Source organism: Crinia signifera, chromosome 4 (genome assembly GCF_055691185.1).
Source record: "Crinia signifera chromosome 4, ASM5569118v1, whole genome shotgun sequence".
NCBI classification, from domain to species: Eukaryota; Metazoa; Chordata; class Amphibia; order Anura; family Myobatrachidae; genus Crinia; species Crinia signifera.
Genome location: NC_139220.1, coordinates 338195929 through 338211632, shown reverse-complemented (window position 1 = coordinate 338211632; position 15704 = coordinate 338195929). Strand labels below are relative to the sequence as shown.

Below are 15704 nucleotides of genomic sequence, written 5' to 3'. Positions count from 1 at the left end.
CCCAGATACACCGACACCCGGCTCTGTGCCAGTCACACCTGTCCCAGGGTTACACCAGTCGTCTTTACACCCAGATACACCGGCACCCAGCTCTGCGCCAGTCACACGTGTCCCAGGGTTACATCAGTCATCCTTACACCCAGATACACCGACACCCGGCTCTGTGCCAGTCACACGTGTGCCAGGGTTACATCAGTCGTCCTTACACCCAGATACACCGACACACAGCTCTGCGCCAGTCACACGTGTGCCAGGGTTATATCAGTCGTCCTTACACCAAGATACACAGACACCCGGCTCTGCGCCAGTCACACGTGTGCCAGGGTTATATCAGTCGTCCTTACACCCAGATACACCGACACCCAGCTCTGTGCCAGTCACACCTGTGCCAGGGTTATATCAGTCGTCCTTACACCCAGATACACCGACACCCGGCTCTGCGCCAGTCACACGTGTGCCAGGGTTACATCAGGTGTCCTTACACCCAGATACACCGACACACAGCTCTGCGCCAGTCACACGTGTGCCAGGGTTATATCAGTCGTCCTTACACCCAGATACACCGACACCCAGCTCTGTGCCAGTCACACCTGTGCCAGGGTTATATCAGTCGTCCTTACACCCAGATACACCGACACCCGGCTCTGCGCCAGTCACACCTGTCCCAGGGTTACATCAGGCATCCTTACATCCAGATACACCGACACCCAGCTCTGCACCGGTCACACATGTGCCAGGGTTATATCAGTCGTCCTTACACCCAGATACACCGACACCCAGCTCTGCGCCAGTCACACGTGTGCCCATACACCCAGATACTCGACACCCGGCTCCTGAGCACTGTCCTGCTATTCCTGTACGGACACCACACAACCCCTGCATTCTGTCCTGTGTCACTCTGCTATTTCTGTACACCACACAACCCATGTGTTCTGTCCTGTGTCACTCTGCTATTCCTGTACGGACACCACACAACCCCTGCATTCTGTCCTGTGTCACTCTGCTATTCCTGTACACCACACAACCCCTGCATTCTGTCCTGTGTCACTCTGCTATTTCTGTACACCACACAACCCCTGCTCTCTGTCCTGTGTTACACTACTATTCCTGTACGGACACCACACAACCCCTGCGTTCTGTCCTGTGTTTCTCTGCTATTTCTGTACACCACACAACCCCTGCACTCTGTCCTGTGTCACTCTGCTATTCCTGTACACCTCACAACCCCTGCACTCTGTCCTGTGTCACTCTGCTATTCCTGTACACCTCACAACCCCTGCACTCTGTCCTGTGTCACTCTGCAATTCCTGTACACCACACAACCCCTGCATTCTGTCCTGTGTCACTCTGCTATTTCTGTACACCACACAACCCCTGCACTCTGTCCTGTGTTACTCTGCTATTCCTGTACACCACACAACCCCTTCACTCTGTCCTGTGTCACTCTGCTATTCCTGTACACCATACAACCCCTGCATTCTGTCCTGTGTCACTCCTGTACACCACACAACAACTGCACTGTGTCCTGTGTCACTCTGCTATTCCTGTACGGACACCACACAACCCCTGCACTCTGTCCTGTGTTACTCTGCTATTCCTGTACACCACACCACCCCTGCACTCTGTCTTGTGTCACTCTGCTATTCCTTACACCACACAACCCCTGCACTCTGTCCTGTGTCACGCTGCTATTCCTGTACACCACACAACCCCTGCACTGTGTCCTGTGTCACGCTGCTATTCCTGTACACCACACAACCCCTGCACTGTGTCCTGTGTCACTCTGCTATTCCTGTACACCACACAACCCCTGCACGGTGTCCTGTGTTACTCTGCTATTCCTGTATGGACACCACACAACCCCTGCAATCTGTCATGTGTCACTCTGCTATTCCTGTACACCACACAACCCCTGCACGGTGTCCTGTGTTACTCTGCTATTCCTGTACGGACACCACACAACCCCTGTACTCTGTCATGTGTCACTCTGCTATTCCTGTACACCACACAACCCCTGCACTCTGTCATGTGTCACTCTGCTATTCCTGTACACCACACAACCCCTGCACTGTGTCCTGTGTCACTTTGCTATTCCTGTACACCACACAACCCCTGCACTCTGTCCTGTGTCACTCTGCTATTCCTGTACACCACACAACCCCTGCACTGTGTCCTGTGTCACACTTCTATTCCTTTATGGACACCACACAACCCCTGCACTCTGTCCTGTGTCACTCTGCTATTCCTGTACACTACACAACCCCTGCACTCTGTCCTGTGTCACTCTGCTATTCCTGTACACCACACAACCCCTGCACTCTGTCCTGTGTCACTCTGCTATTCCTGTACAGACACCACACAACCCCTGCACTCTGTCCTGTGTCACTCCTGTACACCACACAACCCCTGCACTGTGTCCTGTGTCACCCTGCTATTCCTGTACACCACACAACCCCTGCACTCTGTCCTGTGTCACTCTGCTATTCCTGTACACCACACAACCCTTGCACTGTGTCCTGTGTCACTCTGCTATTCCTGTACACCACACAACCCCTGCACTCTGTCCTGTGTCACGCTGCTATTCCTGTACACCACACAACCCCTGCACTCTGTCCTGTGTCACTCTCCTATTCCTGTACACCACACAACCCCTGCACTCTGTCCTGTGTCACTCTGCTATTCCTGTACACCACACAACCCCTGCACTCTGTCCTGTGTCACTCTCATATTCCTGTACACCACACAACCCCTGCACTCTGTCCTGTGTCACTCTGCTATTCCTGTACACCACACAACCCCTGCACTCTGTCCTGTGTCACTCTGCTATTCCTGTACACCACACAACCCCTGCACTCTGTCCTGTGTCACTCTGCTATTCCTGTACAGACACCACACAACCCCTGCACTCTGTCCTGTGTCACTATGCTATTCCTGTACACCACACAACCCCTGCACTGTGTCCTGTGTCACACTGCTATTCCTGTACGGACACCACACAACCCCTGCACTCTGTCCTGTGTCACTCCTGTACACCACACAACCCCTGCACTCTGTCCTGTGTCACGCTGCTATTCCTGTACACCACACAACCCCTGCACTGTGTCCTGTGTCACCCTGCTATTCCTGTACACCACACAACCCCTGCACTCTGTCCTGTGTCACTATGCTATTCCTGTACACCACACAACCCCTGCACTGTGTCCTGTGTCACTCTGCTATTCCTGTACAGACACCACACAACCCCTGCACTCTGTCCTGTGTCACTCCTGTACACCACACAACAACTGCACTGTGTCCTGTGTCACTCTGCTATTCCTGTACGGACACCACACAACCCCTGCACTCTGTCCTGTGTTACTCTGCTATTCCTGTACACCACACCACCCCTGCACTCTGTCCTGTGTCACTCTGCTATTCCTTACACCACACAACCCCTGCACTCTGTCCTGTGTCACGCTGCTATTCCTGTACACCACACAACCCCTGCACTGTGTCCTGTGTCACGCTGCTATTCCTGTACACCACACAACCCCTGCACTGTGTCCTGTGTCACTCTGCTATTCCTGTACACCACACAACCCCTGCACGGTGTCCTGTGTTACTCTGCTATTCCTGTATGGACACCACACAACCCCTGCAATCTGTCATGTGTCACTCTGCTATTCCTGTACACCACACAACCCCTGCACGGTGTCCTGTGTTACTCTGCTATTCCTGTACGGACACCACACAACCCCTGTACTCTGTCATGTGTCACTCTGCTATTCCTGTACACCACACAACCCCTGCACTCTGTCATGTGTCACTCTGCTATTCCTGTACACCACACAACCCCTGCACTGTGTCCTGTGTCACTTTGCTATTCCTGTACACCACACAACCCCTGCACTCTGTCCTGTGTCACTCTGCTATTCCTGTACACCACACAACCCCTGCACTGTGTCCTGTGTCACACTTCTATTCCTTTATGGACACCACACAACCCCTGCACTCTGTCCTGTGTCACTCTGCTATTCCTGTACACTACACAACCCCTGCACTCTGTCCTGTGTCACTCTGCTATTCCTGTACACCACACAACCCCTGCACTCTGTCCTGTGTCACTCTGCTATTCCTGTACAGACACCACACAACCCCTGCACTCTGTCCTGTGTCACTCCTGTACACCACACAACCCCTGCACTCTGTCCTGTGTCACGCTGCTATTCCTGTACACCACACAACCCCTGCACTGTGTCCTGTGTCACCCTGCTATTCCTGTACACCACACAACCCCTGCACTCTGTCCTGTGTCACTCTGCTATTCCTGTACACCACACAACCCTTGCACTGTGTCCTGTGTCACTCTGCTATTCCTGTACACCACACAACCCCTGCACTCTGTCCTGTGTCACGCTGCTATTCCTGTACACCACACAACCCCTGCACTCTGTCCTGTGTCACTCTCCTATTCCTGTACACCACACAACCCCTGCACTCTGTCCTGTGTCACTCTGCTATTCCTGTACACCACACAACCCCTGCACTCTGTCCTGTGTCACTCTCATATTCCTGTACACCACACAACCCCTGCACTCTGTCCTGTGTCACTCTGCTATTCCTGTACACCACACAACCCCTGCACTCTGTCCTGTGTCACTCTGCTATTCCTGTACACCACACAACCCCTGCACTCTGTCCTGTGTCACTCTGCTATTCCTGTACAGACACCACACAACCCCTGCACTCTGTCCTGTGTCACTATGCTATTCCTGTACACCACACAACCCCTGCACTGTGTCCTGTGTCACACTCCTATTCCTGTACGGACACCACACAACCCCTGCACTCTGTCCTGTGTCACTCCTGTACACCACACAACCCCTGCACTCTGTCCTGTGTCACGCTGCTATTCCTGTACACCACACAACCCCTGCACTGTGTCCTGTGTCACCCTGCTATTCCTGTACACCACACAACCCCTGCACTCTGTCCTGTGTCACTATGCTATTCCTGTACACCACACAACCCCTGCACTGTGTCCTGTGTCACTCTGCTATTCCTGTACAGACACCACACAACCCCTGCACTCTGTCCTGTGTCACTTTGCTATTCCTGTACACCACACAACCCCTGCACTGTGTCCTGTGTTACTCTGCTATTCCTGTACACCACACAACCCCTGCACTGTGTCCTGTGTCACTTTGCTATTCCTGTACACCACACAACCCCTGCACTCTGTCCTGTGTCACGCTGCTATTCCTGTACACCACACAACCCCTGCACTCTGTCCTGTGTCACTCTCCTATTCCTGTACACCACACAACCCCTGCACTCTGTCCTGTGTCACTCTGCTATTCCTGTACACCACACAACCCCTGCACTCTGTCCTGTGTCACTCTGCTATTCCTGTACACCACACAACCCCTGCACTCTGTCCTGTGTCACCCTGCTATTCCTGTACACCACACAACCCCTGCACTCTGTCCTGTGTCACTCTGCTATTCCTGTACACCACACATACACATCTCACTGCTGTGCCCAGAAACTCATTGCACCTTTTTTTCATTTGACACATTTATTAAAGTGTATTTTCTGGGATGGGCCGGGGGCCAGTTTGGCACAGAATGACTGCACACAAGGACAGACGGGGAGTGCCAGGTTACTGACAGGATACTGTGCCAGCTTCTTCCTCATGCAGCGCAGTCTGTGGGTCAGTCTGTGGGTGGGGGACGGGAAGGCATCTCTGGGGTCACACTCTATATTTCACTTTATTTAGAATATGCTGCAGTCACAAACGCTGGAGATGATATGATGGTGATGTGAGGTGTTGGATATAGCATTCCCCTGACCGCCTGCGGTGCCAGCCTTGTCCACCAGCACCCAAGACACGACCTGGCAGGGGCGATGTTCATGGTATCACATACCTGGAGAGGGGGGTGCACAGATAGGGATGGGGGGGGGGGGGAGACCGAGCAATAATAGAGAGAGAGGGGGATACAGAGTACAGACAGAGGGTAAGGGGGGGATGGGGTGGGCATCCTAGGGTGGGCTCAGAAGACAGCCGGAGGGGTAGTGTGTATGTGTGTGAGGGGACAGCAGGAGGGGAAATGTGTGTAAGGGGACAGCAGGAGGGGTAATGTGTGCAAGGGGACAGCAGGAGGGGTAATGTGTGTAAGTGGACAGCAGGAGGGGTAATATGTGTAAGGGGACAGCAGGAGGGGTAACATGTGTGAGGGGACAGCAGGAGATGTAACGTGTGTGAGGGGATAGCAGGAGGGGTATTGTGTGTAAGGGAACAGCAGGAGGGGTAATGTGTGTAAGGGGAAAGCAGGAGGGGTAATGTGTGTAAGTGGACAGCAGGAGGGGTAATGTGTGTAAGGGGACAGCAGGAGGGGTAACATGTGTGAGGGGACAGCAGGAGGGGTAATGTGTGTGAGGGGACAGCAGGAGGGGTATTGTGTGTAAGGGGACAGCAGGAGGGGAAACGTGTGTGAGGGGACAGCAGGAGGGGTAATATGTGTAAGGGGACAGCCGGTGTGTAAGGGGACAGCAGGAGGGGTAACGTGTGCGAGGGGACAGCAGGAGGGGTAACGTGTGTAAGGGAACAGCAGGAGGGGTAACGTGTGTGAGGGGACAGCAGGTGGTGTAATGTGTGTAAGGGAACAGCAGGAGGGGTAACGTGTGTGAGGGGACAGCAGGTGGTGTAATGTATGTAAGGGAACAGCAGGAGGGGTAACGTGTGTGAGGGGACAGCAGGAGGGGTAATATGTGTAAGGGGACAGCAGGAGGGGTAACGTGTGTGAGGGGACAGCAGGTGGTGTAATGTATGTAAGGGAACAGCAGGAGGGGTAACGTGTGTGAGGGGACAGCAGGAGGGGTAACGTATGTGAGGGGACAGCAGGAGGGGTAATACGTGTAAGGGGACAGCAGGAGGGGTAATGTGTGTAAGGGGACAGCAGGAGGGGTAACGTGTGTAAGGGGACAGCAGGAGGGGTAACGTGTGTAAGGGAACAGCAGGAGGGGTAACGTGTGTGAGGGGACAGCAGGTGGTGCAATGTGTGTAAGGGGACAGCAGGAGGGGTAACGTGTGTGAGGGGACAGCAGGAGGGGTAACGTGTGTGAGGGGACAGCAGGTGGTGCAATATGTGTAAGGGGACAGCAGGAGGGGTAATGTGTGTAAGGGGACAGCAGGAGGGGTAACGTGTGTGAGGGGACAGCAGGAGGGGTAATATGTGTAAGGGGACAGCAGGAGGGGTAATATGTGTAAGGGGACAGCAGGAGGGGTAACGTGTGTAAGGGGACAGCAGGAGGGGTAACGTGTGTGAGGGACAGCAGGAGATGTGGTGTGTCCTTGGAATGCAGACATGAGACTGATGTGGTGCGGGGGTATATATTTAGGTGTTGCGCGTACAGCCTCTCTGTTACATATATATCTGTGTATAGATATACGACTGCCCGACATCACTATATGTGTCCTGCCAACTAGATATAATAAATACGCACATACCGCAGACAGAGACTGAGCTAATCAGAAAATTGATCAGAATTAAGGGTGGAACACCGTGTACGGGACGTGAGTGGAATCTATCATACTACACGCAGCGCTGCTCTGCAGAACTCCAGCAAGGCAAGGGTTACCAGTGTAATGCTCTGCATAGATCACAGGGCTGATGGATGCTCTGCCACACCAGGCAGATGAGAGGTTAAAGCATTTCCCGTAACGCGCTATGCAGACATGCAATACGGAGCAGCTAACCTGAGACCGCTCTGCAGAGCTGCATTAACCCTTCACCTGTGCAGAGCTGCGCTGCATTAACCCTTCACCTGTGCAGAGCTGCGCTGCATTAACCCTTCACCTGTGCAGAGCATTGCTGCATTAACCCTTCACCTGTGCAGAGCTGCAGAGCACAGACAGCTGGCTAATCCTGATGAGAATGGGGGGGGGGGGGGGGGGGAGCACCAGTCATGGCCTCTCCTCCTCACTCCCCAACTTCTCCCCTACTTTCACTATTTCCTTGGCATCCCTTACTGCATCACGCAAATGGCAGACTGGCTGCGCCCTGACCTCTGAAACCCACCGGGCGAGGCAGGGACCATGGATACTACCCGATAGTAGATCACACCCTGGAAGAAATGGATTGGGACAGGAGCCACGAAGAAGTGCCAGAGACAGTTCCTCTAGAAGCCCAAGGAAGCAGGAGGCTGCATTGTCTTCCTGGCATAGATAGCCATGGGGGAGTCGTTCATATGCATGCAGCAGGGCCACCCATACCACATAGGGTCCCGGAGCCCCATGCTCCAATAGTGCAGGCCCCAGAACCACCATGGAAGCTCTTAGTACCCTAGAGAGGGCCTGGGGCAAGTACCTACGTATATACAATTCCACCCCTGGGAAGCCTACCCGCCACTGTCCATCAGCTCCCCATGGAAACAGGTGGAATACACAGTCCTCTTGTGTAAGGGGTAACCCCACCCAATCATCTGGGCACTGGAAGCCAGGTGGCCAACCCTGGACCTCCACTACGGGAACAATGTCAAAGCGAATGAGCAGACTACTGGGTTTCGAGAGAAGGACAGACACACAGTTGCCCCATGGTTCAGCCTTCTCCAGAGAGAGGGGAAGGAAAGACTCAGAGAAGCGGGATACTAGAGACAGGAAAGAGGGGATGAACCAGGTAGACACGTCATGAGGGGTGATGCTTGGTGAGGTGGGACTCAGCTCAGGATTGGGGGGGTCCCAGAGCGATGAGGGAAGGAGGAAGTGGCACGGACTGGACCTTGAGATCAGATCGGGTGATGGAAGGCGGATGATGGGGACCAACAGAGTGTAAGAAATACAAGGAGCCACAAAGGGGGATGAAGACCCTAAATCACTGGGGGACACATCAAGGAAGCCAGAGCATAGTCCTCCAGACAGGAGAAGCAGCGAGTTGGGGGATGGTAGGGGGTAAATCTGAGCTGGGAAAGCAAAAGAAATAAATGGAAGGGGAAAGAAAAAAACATTTAGTTTTTGTATTTTATCACAAATTGTTCCCTGTATTTAGTCATCTCCCAGTTCCTCAACTCTATTCCCATATTGTTGTCGCCTGCCTGCTCCTCACCTGTACCACATTCTCCGCCATGACACCACGTTTCCATCTGTGTGACCTCACCCTTCCCCGATGGCTTCCACCACTCTGACCGGTTCCGGTGTAATAGATAGACAATAGTCAGCCATTAATGGTAGACAGTGACTAGGTCGACACCTGACAGAAGGGTGACACAAGCTTATGGTCGACACTCACCAGGTCAACATGAGATTTTCACGGTTTTTGTATCTATGTCGAGATATGTCAACATGAACACCGTACAAGTGTACCGCGTTCCCTCACATGGTTCTCACTCTATGCCCACTTCCATAGTCAAGTATGAACCAAGTCGGTCTACACCAAAGAAACGTGAAAAACCTGTCAATGCCGACGTATGGTATGTCGACCATTTCCACGTGTTGACCATTAGTGGTAAACCTAGTGACTGTCGACCTAGACCAGGGGTAGCCAACTCCAGTCCTCGAGAGCTACCAACAGGTCACATTTTCCAGCTCTCCTCGCAGGAACACAGGTGCACTCATTACTGACTGACACATTATAAAAGATCCTCAGGTGGAGCTAATTACTTCACTTGTGATTCTGTGAGGAGACCTGGAAAACATGCACTGTTGGTAGCTCTCGAGGACTGGAGAGCCCTAGATACCCTATCACTGACCTAGATATTGTTGACGCAGGGACCAGATACCCTCTGACCTGCATTACTCTCCATGGATGCCTATCCAATTCCCACCACCATACTGTCCCTGGTCTTCTCCTACATTAACTTCCATCTCCTAGGATTTCTTATCCTGACCTCATCTCCACCTTCACCCCAATACTTATCTTTATCCCCTACTCCACCAGGTCCCAGTACTTGAGGGATCCTCCGCACATTATCACTCTGATCTTCTCCAAGATCCACTGCCATTGTCTAGCCTTGTTTTTAGAGGAGTCTCCACCCTAAGGTTTCTCCTACTTTCCCTGCACCACTTCATTTTTCTTTTTTTGAAGCTTTGGTAAATCTGTCCCTCGGTCATTGCAGTTTCTGACCCTGTATGTGTTTCTCCAGGGTCCGGCTTCCTAATATTCACCTTTCTCTCCTATTAGTCTTAGTGGAGCTCATCCTCTAATCTCCCCTTCTCTAGTCCTGATCATTGCATTTGGTTTCTACCACCACATTTCCCACACGGATACCTCTATGTACTTCTTGGACTTCTTTGGGGGTAAAAACCATAACAGTCAAGATTTCATAACACCGGAGAGGCTAATTGCAGCAACCTCTGCCATTTGTGGAACTTGTAGGGTGCATCCCTGTTCAGGGAGTGTCCCATCCAGGAGTCTCCTTTCCGGGGATGTCTGTAACGGCTGTCAGCTGTCCCGTGTGGTCCAGACTGTTCTTCTTTTCTCTGCATCCCTGGACCATAGGGGGGATCTAGAATATCTCCCTGCTCATCATGGCGGTCATAGGGGCGCATTTATCAAGATCGCATTTACAATGCGATCTGGGCGGAATATTACCGGTGGAATGTATGAAGGTTAAGGGCGCAGGGACAGGGCTCCGAAGTCCTGACCCGGAAGCCGGGGGGTCTGCGCATGCGCGGTTACGCATTGACCCCCCCGCGACCCCGCTGACCGCACTGCCACTCGGGCAGTACGATGTGTAGCCATAGGCTACAATGGGCTATCGCCATATCAGAATGGCGATAGCCCAGGGTACGATGCCGGTACATCGGGCAGCTTCGCATCCCTCATAGAAACCTATGGGGGATGCGGCCGGCGGCGCTGCAGGGGGGGATCGCAGCAGGGATCGGAGATTCCTGCTGCGGTCCCCCTATGATACATTTCAGTAATACTTAATATTTGCGGTTAACCCCCGAAAACGGATGTTTTCGGGGATTTAGCCGCAAATATTGCTTGATAAATGGGCCCCATAGACACCTCTGGAGATGGACAGAGATTCGCACTATAAGCTCCACAATAGCAGAGGCCACTGCAGGTGGCCGGTCTGGTGTCCCGGGGCCCATTTGGCCCATTTGTGTGCTCACCTGTCAGAGAGAATATGAGGTCTTTGGCTTGTACACAGCTCTGGAGCACGTCCTTCCCCTGCAGATTGCTGCATTCCCTCCTCTCTAGCTCCACTAGGAGTTTGTTTATCTCTTCAATACGAGATCCAGAAGAAAAATCCAGGTCCGTCAACGGCCGGGCAGAGGACGTCAGCCTGAACATGAGAAGGAGCACTGGAAGGGTTTAATACTGTAGGCAAGCAATATAATCCACAAAGGCAGGATCACCTGCACCCTTCCACCCAAAGTATTTCTGGTTCCCCACCCTCAGATTCCTCCTCAGCCCCCCATCTCCATCACCACCCCTCAGCTTTGCCACTACTACGCCACCAGGGACTGAAACGGGATGCAGCTGAAATCCCGACCCCTGAAATCCCGGCATTTTGTCCCTCTATGGGTGCCCACGACACCCATAGAGGGACAATAAATTAGTGTGCCGAGCGTAGCGCAGTGAGCCTGCAAGGGGGGGGGGGGGGGCATTCCAAGCCCCCTCCTTGTCGGGATTTCAGCAGTCGGGATTCCGGCATCAGGATTTTGACCGCCGGGATATCATACCAGTCCCACAGAAACTATCCGTCTTGATAATGGAGTCTCCTTAATAAAACACCAGCTCCAAAGCCTCATTTTGTCAGGCTATCCCTGCTGCTAAGGCCTTCTAACATGCTCATATGATGTTTGAGGAATGCACAGTGTACCGGGAACCACCTCTAGGTGGCGTTAGCCAACGGGTAATCGGGCTGATAGGCTCCAAAGAGCCTTTTCTTCTCAGGTGCTCCTCAGTTCGCTCTACGCGGTTCTAGTCGGCAAGATTCATCTCCGTCCCCTGTATACATGGCAGTGGTTGCCATTTCTCCACCACGCATAGAGTAACATGGGGTTGTGGAGAAGGATCTGTCTTGGAACCCTCTCCTTAAGGATACAGAAGGAAGCCCATAGGCATCTATATGGTAATGCCAGCCCGCTCTCTGTGCCTTCTTGCCACCTAGACCAGATCTTCACACCTATAAACCAGCTCTCATCTTCCATGTCGTCTCGTCTGTCTGTCTCTCTCGGGGTGGGATGTACCCACCATTCGGTGACAACTTGCCACTTTCCCCATTGTTATGTACTAACACCCGCGATTAATGACACGAAGGGAAACCCGGCAGAACCGTATCAGACCTCTCTATATAAAGATGCCAATAAGCTTCTATAGCGTCCTTAGTACATACAGAATAGCAGCCTAGAACAAAAATATCCTACTCATGTACTGTACCACTCATGTACTGTATTACTCATTTGCTGTACTACTCATGTACTGTACCACTCATGTACTGTATTACTCATTTGCTGTACTACTCATGTACTGTACCACTCATGTACTGTATTACTCATTTACTGTACCACTCATGTACTGTACCACTCATGTACTGTACTACTCATGTACTGTATTACTCATTTACTGTACCACTCATGTACTGTACCACTCATGTACTGTACTACTCATTTACTGTACCACTCATGTACTGTACCACTCATGTACTGTACCACTCATTTACTGTACCACTCATGTACTGTACCACTCATGTACTGTAGCACTCATGTACTGTACCACTCATGTACTGTATTACTCATTTACTGTACCACTCATGTACTGTATTACTCATGTACTGTATTACTCATTTATTGTACCACTCATGTACTGTACCACTCATGTACTGTACAACTCATGTACTGTATTACTCATTTATTGTACCACTCATGTACTGTACCACTCATGTACTGTATTACTCATTTATTGTACCACTCATGTACTGTACCACTCATGTACTGTACAACTCATGTACTGTACCACTCATGTACTGTACCACTCATGTACTGTACCACTCATGTACTGTATTACTCATTTATTGTACCACTCATGTACTGTACCACTCATGTACTGTATTACTCATTTATTGTACCACTCATGTACTGTACCACTCATGTACTGTATTACTCATTTATTGTACCACTCATGTACTGTACCACTCATGTACTGTACAACTCATGTACTGTATTACTCATGTACTGTATTACTCATTTACTGTACTACTCATTTACTGTACCACTCGTACTGTATTACTCATTTACTGTACTACTCATTTACTGTACCACTCGTACTGTATTACTCATTTACTGTACTACTCATTTACTGTACCACTCGTACTGTATTACTCATTTACTGTACTACTCATTTACTGTACCATTCATGTACTGTACCACTCATTTGCTGTACCACTCATGTACTGTACCACTCGTGTACTGTAACACTCATTTACTGGACCACTCATTTACTGTACCACTCATTTACTGTGCCACTCATTTACTGTGCCACTCATTTACTGTACCACTCGTACTGTATTACTCATTTACTGTACTACTCATTTACTGTACCACTCATTTACTGTACCACTCATGTACTGTACCACTCATGTACTGTATTACTCATTTACTGTACTACTCATTTACTGTACCACTCATGTACTGTATTACTCATTTACTGTACCGCTCATTTACTGTACCACTCATGTACTGTATTACTCATGTACTGTACTACTCATTTACTGTACCACTCATGTACTGTACCACTCATGTACTGTATTACTCATTTACTGTACTACTCATTTACTGTACCACTCATGTACTGTATTACTCATTTACTGTACCGCTCATTTACTGTACTACTCATTTACTGTACCACTCATGTACTGTATTACTCATTTACTGTACCGCTCATTTACTGTACCACTCATTTACTGTACTACTCATTTACTGTACCACTCATGTACTGTACCACTCATGTACTGTATTACTCATTTACTGTACTACTCATTTACTGTACTACTCATGTACTGTATTACTCATTTACTGTACCGCTCATTTACTGTACTACTCATTTACTGTACCACTCATGTACTGTATTACTCATTTACTGTACTACTCATTTACTGTACCACTCATGTACTGTATTACTCATTTACTGTACCGCTCATTTACTGTACCACTCATTTACTGTACTACTCATGTACTGTAACGCTCATTTACTGTACCGCTCATTTACTGTACCGCTCATTTACTGTACCGCTCATGTACCGTACCGCTCATGTACCGTACCACTCATGTACCGTACCACTCATTTACCGTACCACTCATATACTGTACCACTCATATACTGTACCACTCATTTACTGTACCACTCATTTACTGTACCGCTCATGTACCGTATCGCTCATGTACCGTACCGCTCATTTACCGTACCGCTCATTTACCGTACTGCTCATGTACCGTACCGCTCATGTACCGTACCGCTCATTTACCGTACCACTCATGTACTGTACCACTCATGTACTGTACCACTCATGTACTGTACCACTCATTTGCTGTACTATCCATTTACTGTACTACTCATTTACTGTACTACTCATATACTGTACCATTCATTTACTGTATTACTCATTTACTGTACTATCCATTTACTATACTACTCATTTACTGTACTATCCATTTACTGTACCACTCATTTACTAAACCATTCATCTACTGTACTATCCATTTACTGTACTATCCATTTACTATACTACTCATTTACTGTACTATCCATTTACTATACTACTCATTTACTGTACTATCCATTTACTGTACCACTCATTTACTAAACCATTCATCTACTGTACTATCCATTTACGGTACTACTCACTTGTGCACTATACTTACTTAAATATATGTATATTTCTATAATAGTCTTACCTGATGTGTTTCATGTTTGTCCCCTGCTGATTTCCTCAGAGGTTACACCAGCGTGAGTCTGTGCGGGGGAAGAAGACAGTGCGGGTAAATCAGATCTTATCGCATGGCATATGGGCCAGAATAAGTGTGCACGATGCCCACAAATCATGGGGTTCTGCAACCTTTTCTATGTGCATAGACAAAACCCTGCTGCACTGCAGGTGGGTAGATGTCACAGGTGCAGAGAGAGTCAGCTAACTCTCTCTGCACATGTTACATCTGTCCCCCTGTGCCCAGCGATCAGGTCTGAATAATCCCCTCCGGCAGTCGATCATGTTGGGAGGTATGACCCTATGTATACAGATGTAGCCTCACTCATTGTTGTCAGATACATATGTACAGGTATACGCACCGCAATATGTGGCAATATTCTCCTGGCTGTCGCTAATCACAGCCCAATGGCCGTCCATAACAATGAATGGCATATGTATATATATATGCTGTGAGACTGTATCCACCATGTTCCTCTGTGCACTGTGTGACATTGTGTGATCAGAAGAGCTTGCACTCTACGAGAAGTTTACCTTGTACATAGGACCCTCACCTGCACGTCCGCTGTCACTGTCATATATACCTCTAATCACTTCCTGTGTATGAGGAGAGCTCACCTGTCACACCCCTTACCTGCTGCTGCACACCTGTGCTGGCCAGCCCCGCCCCCTGCTGCACTGATTCCCCCAGAGGCTGCTGGGAAGGGATTGCTGTATACACCCACACTGTCCTGCATGTAATGGATGCTGTGATACCATACATTACACCTCAGCCGCAGAGTACCATCTGTATA

The 15704-nt window shown here is 50.1% G+C and overlaps 1 protein-coding gene across 1 annotated transcript; it reads right to left on the bottom strand.

Annotated features, from left to right (window-relative positions):
- Positions 1-7411: 7411 nt before the first annotated feature.
- TMEM102 (transmembrane protein 102) lies at positions 7412-14941 on the bottom strand. The gene is made up of 3 exons (XM_083185864.1): positions 14882-14941; positions 11096-11268; positions 7412-8940 (listed from the first exon to the last, which is right to left on the bottom strand). The coding sequence occupies exons 1-3, from the start codon at positions 14893-14895 to the stop codon at positions 7946-7948; spliced, it is 1182 nt and encodes a 393-aa protein (XP_083041990.1). The 5' UTR covers positions 14896-14941; the 3' UTR covers positions 7412-7945.
- Between the last annotated feature and the right edge of the window lie 763 nt (positions 14942-15704).

Coding starts and splice junctions, on each gene's coding strand:
- TMEM102 (XM_083185864.1), bottom strand. Junction 8,941..11,095: donor CCTCATATTCTCTCTGACAG/GTGAGCACACAA, acceptor TTGCTTTCCCAG/CTCAGATTTACCCCCTACCA.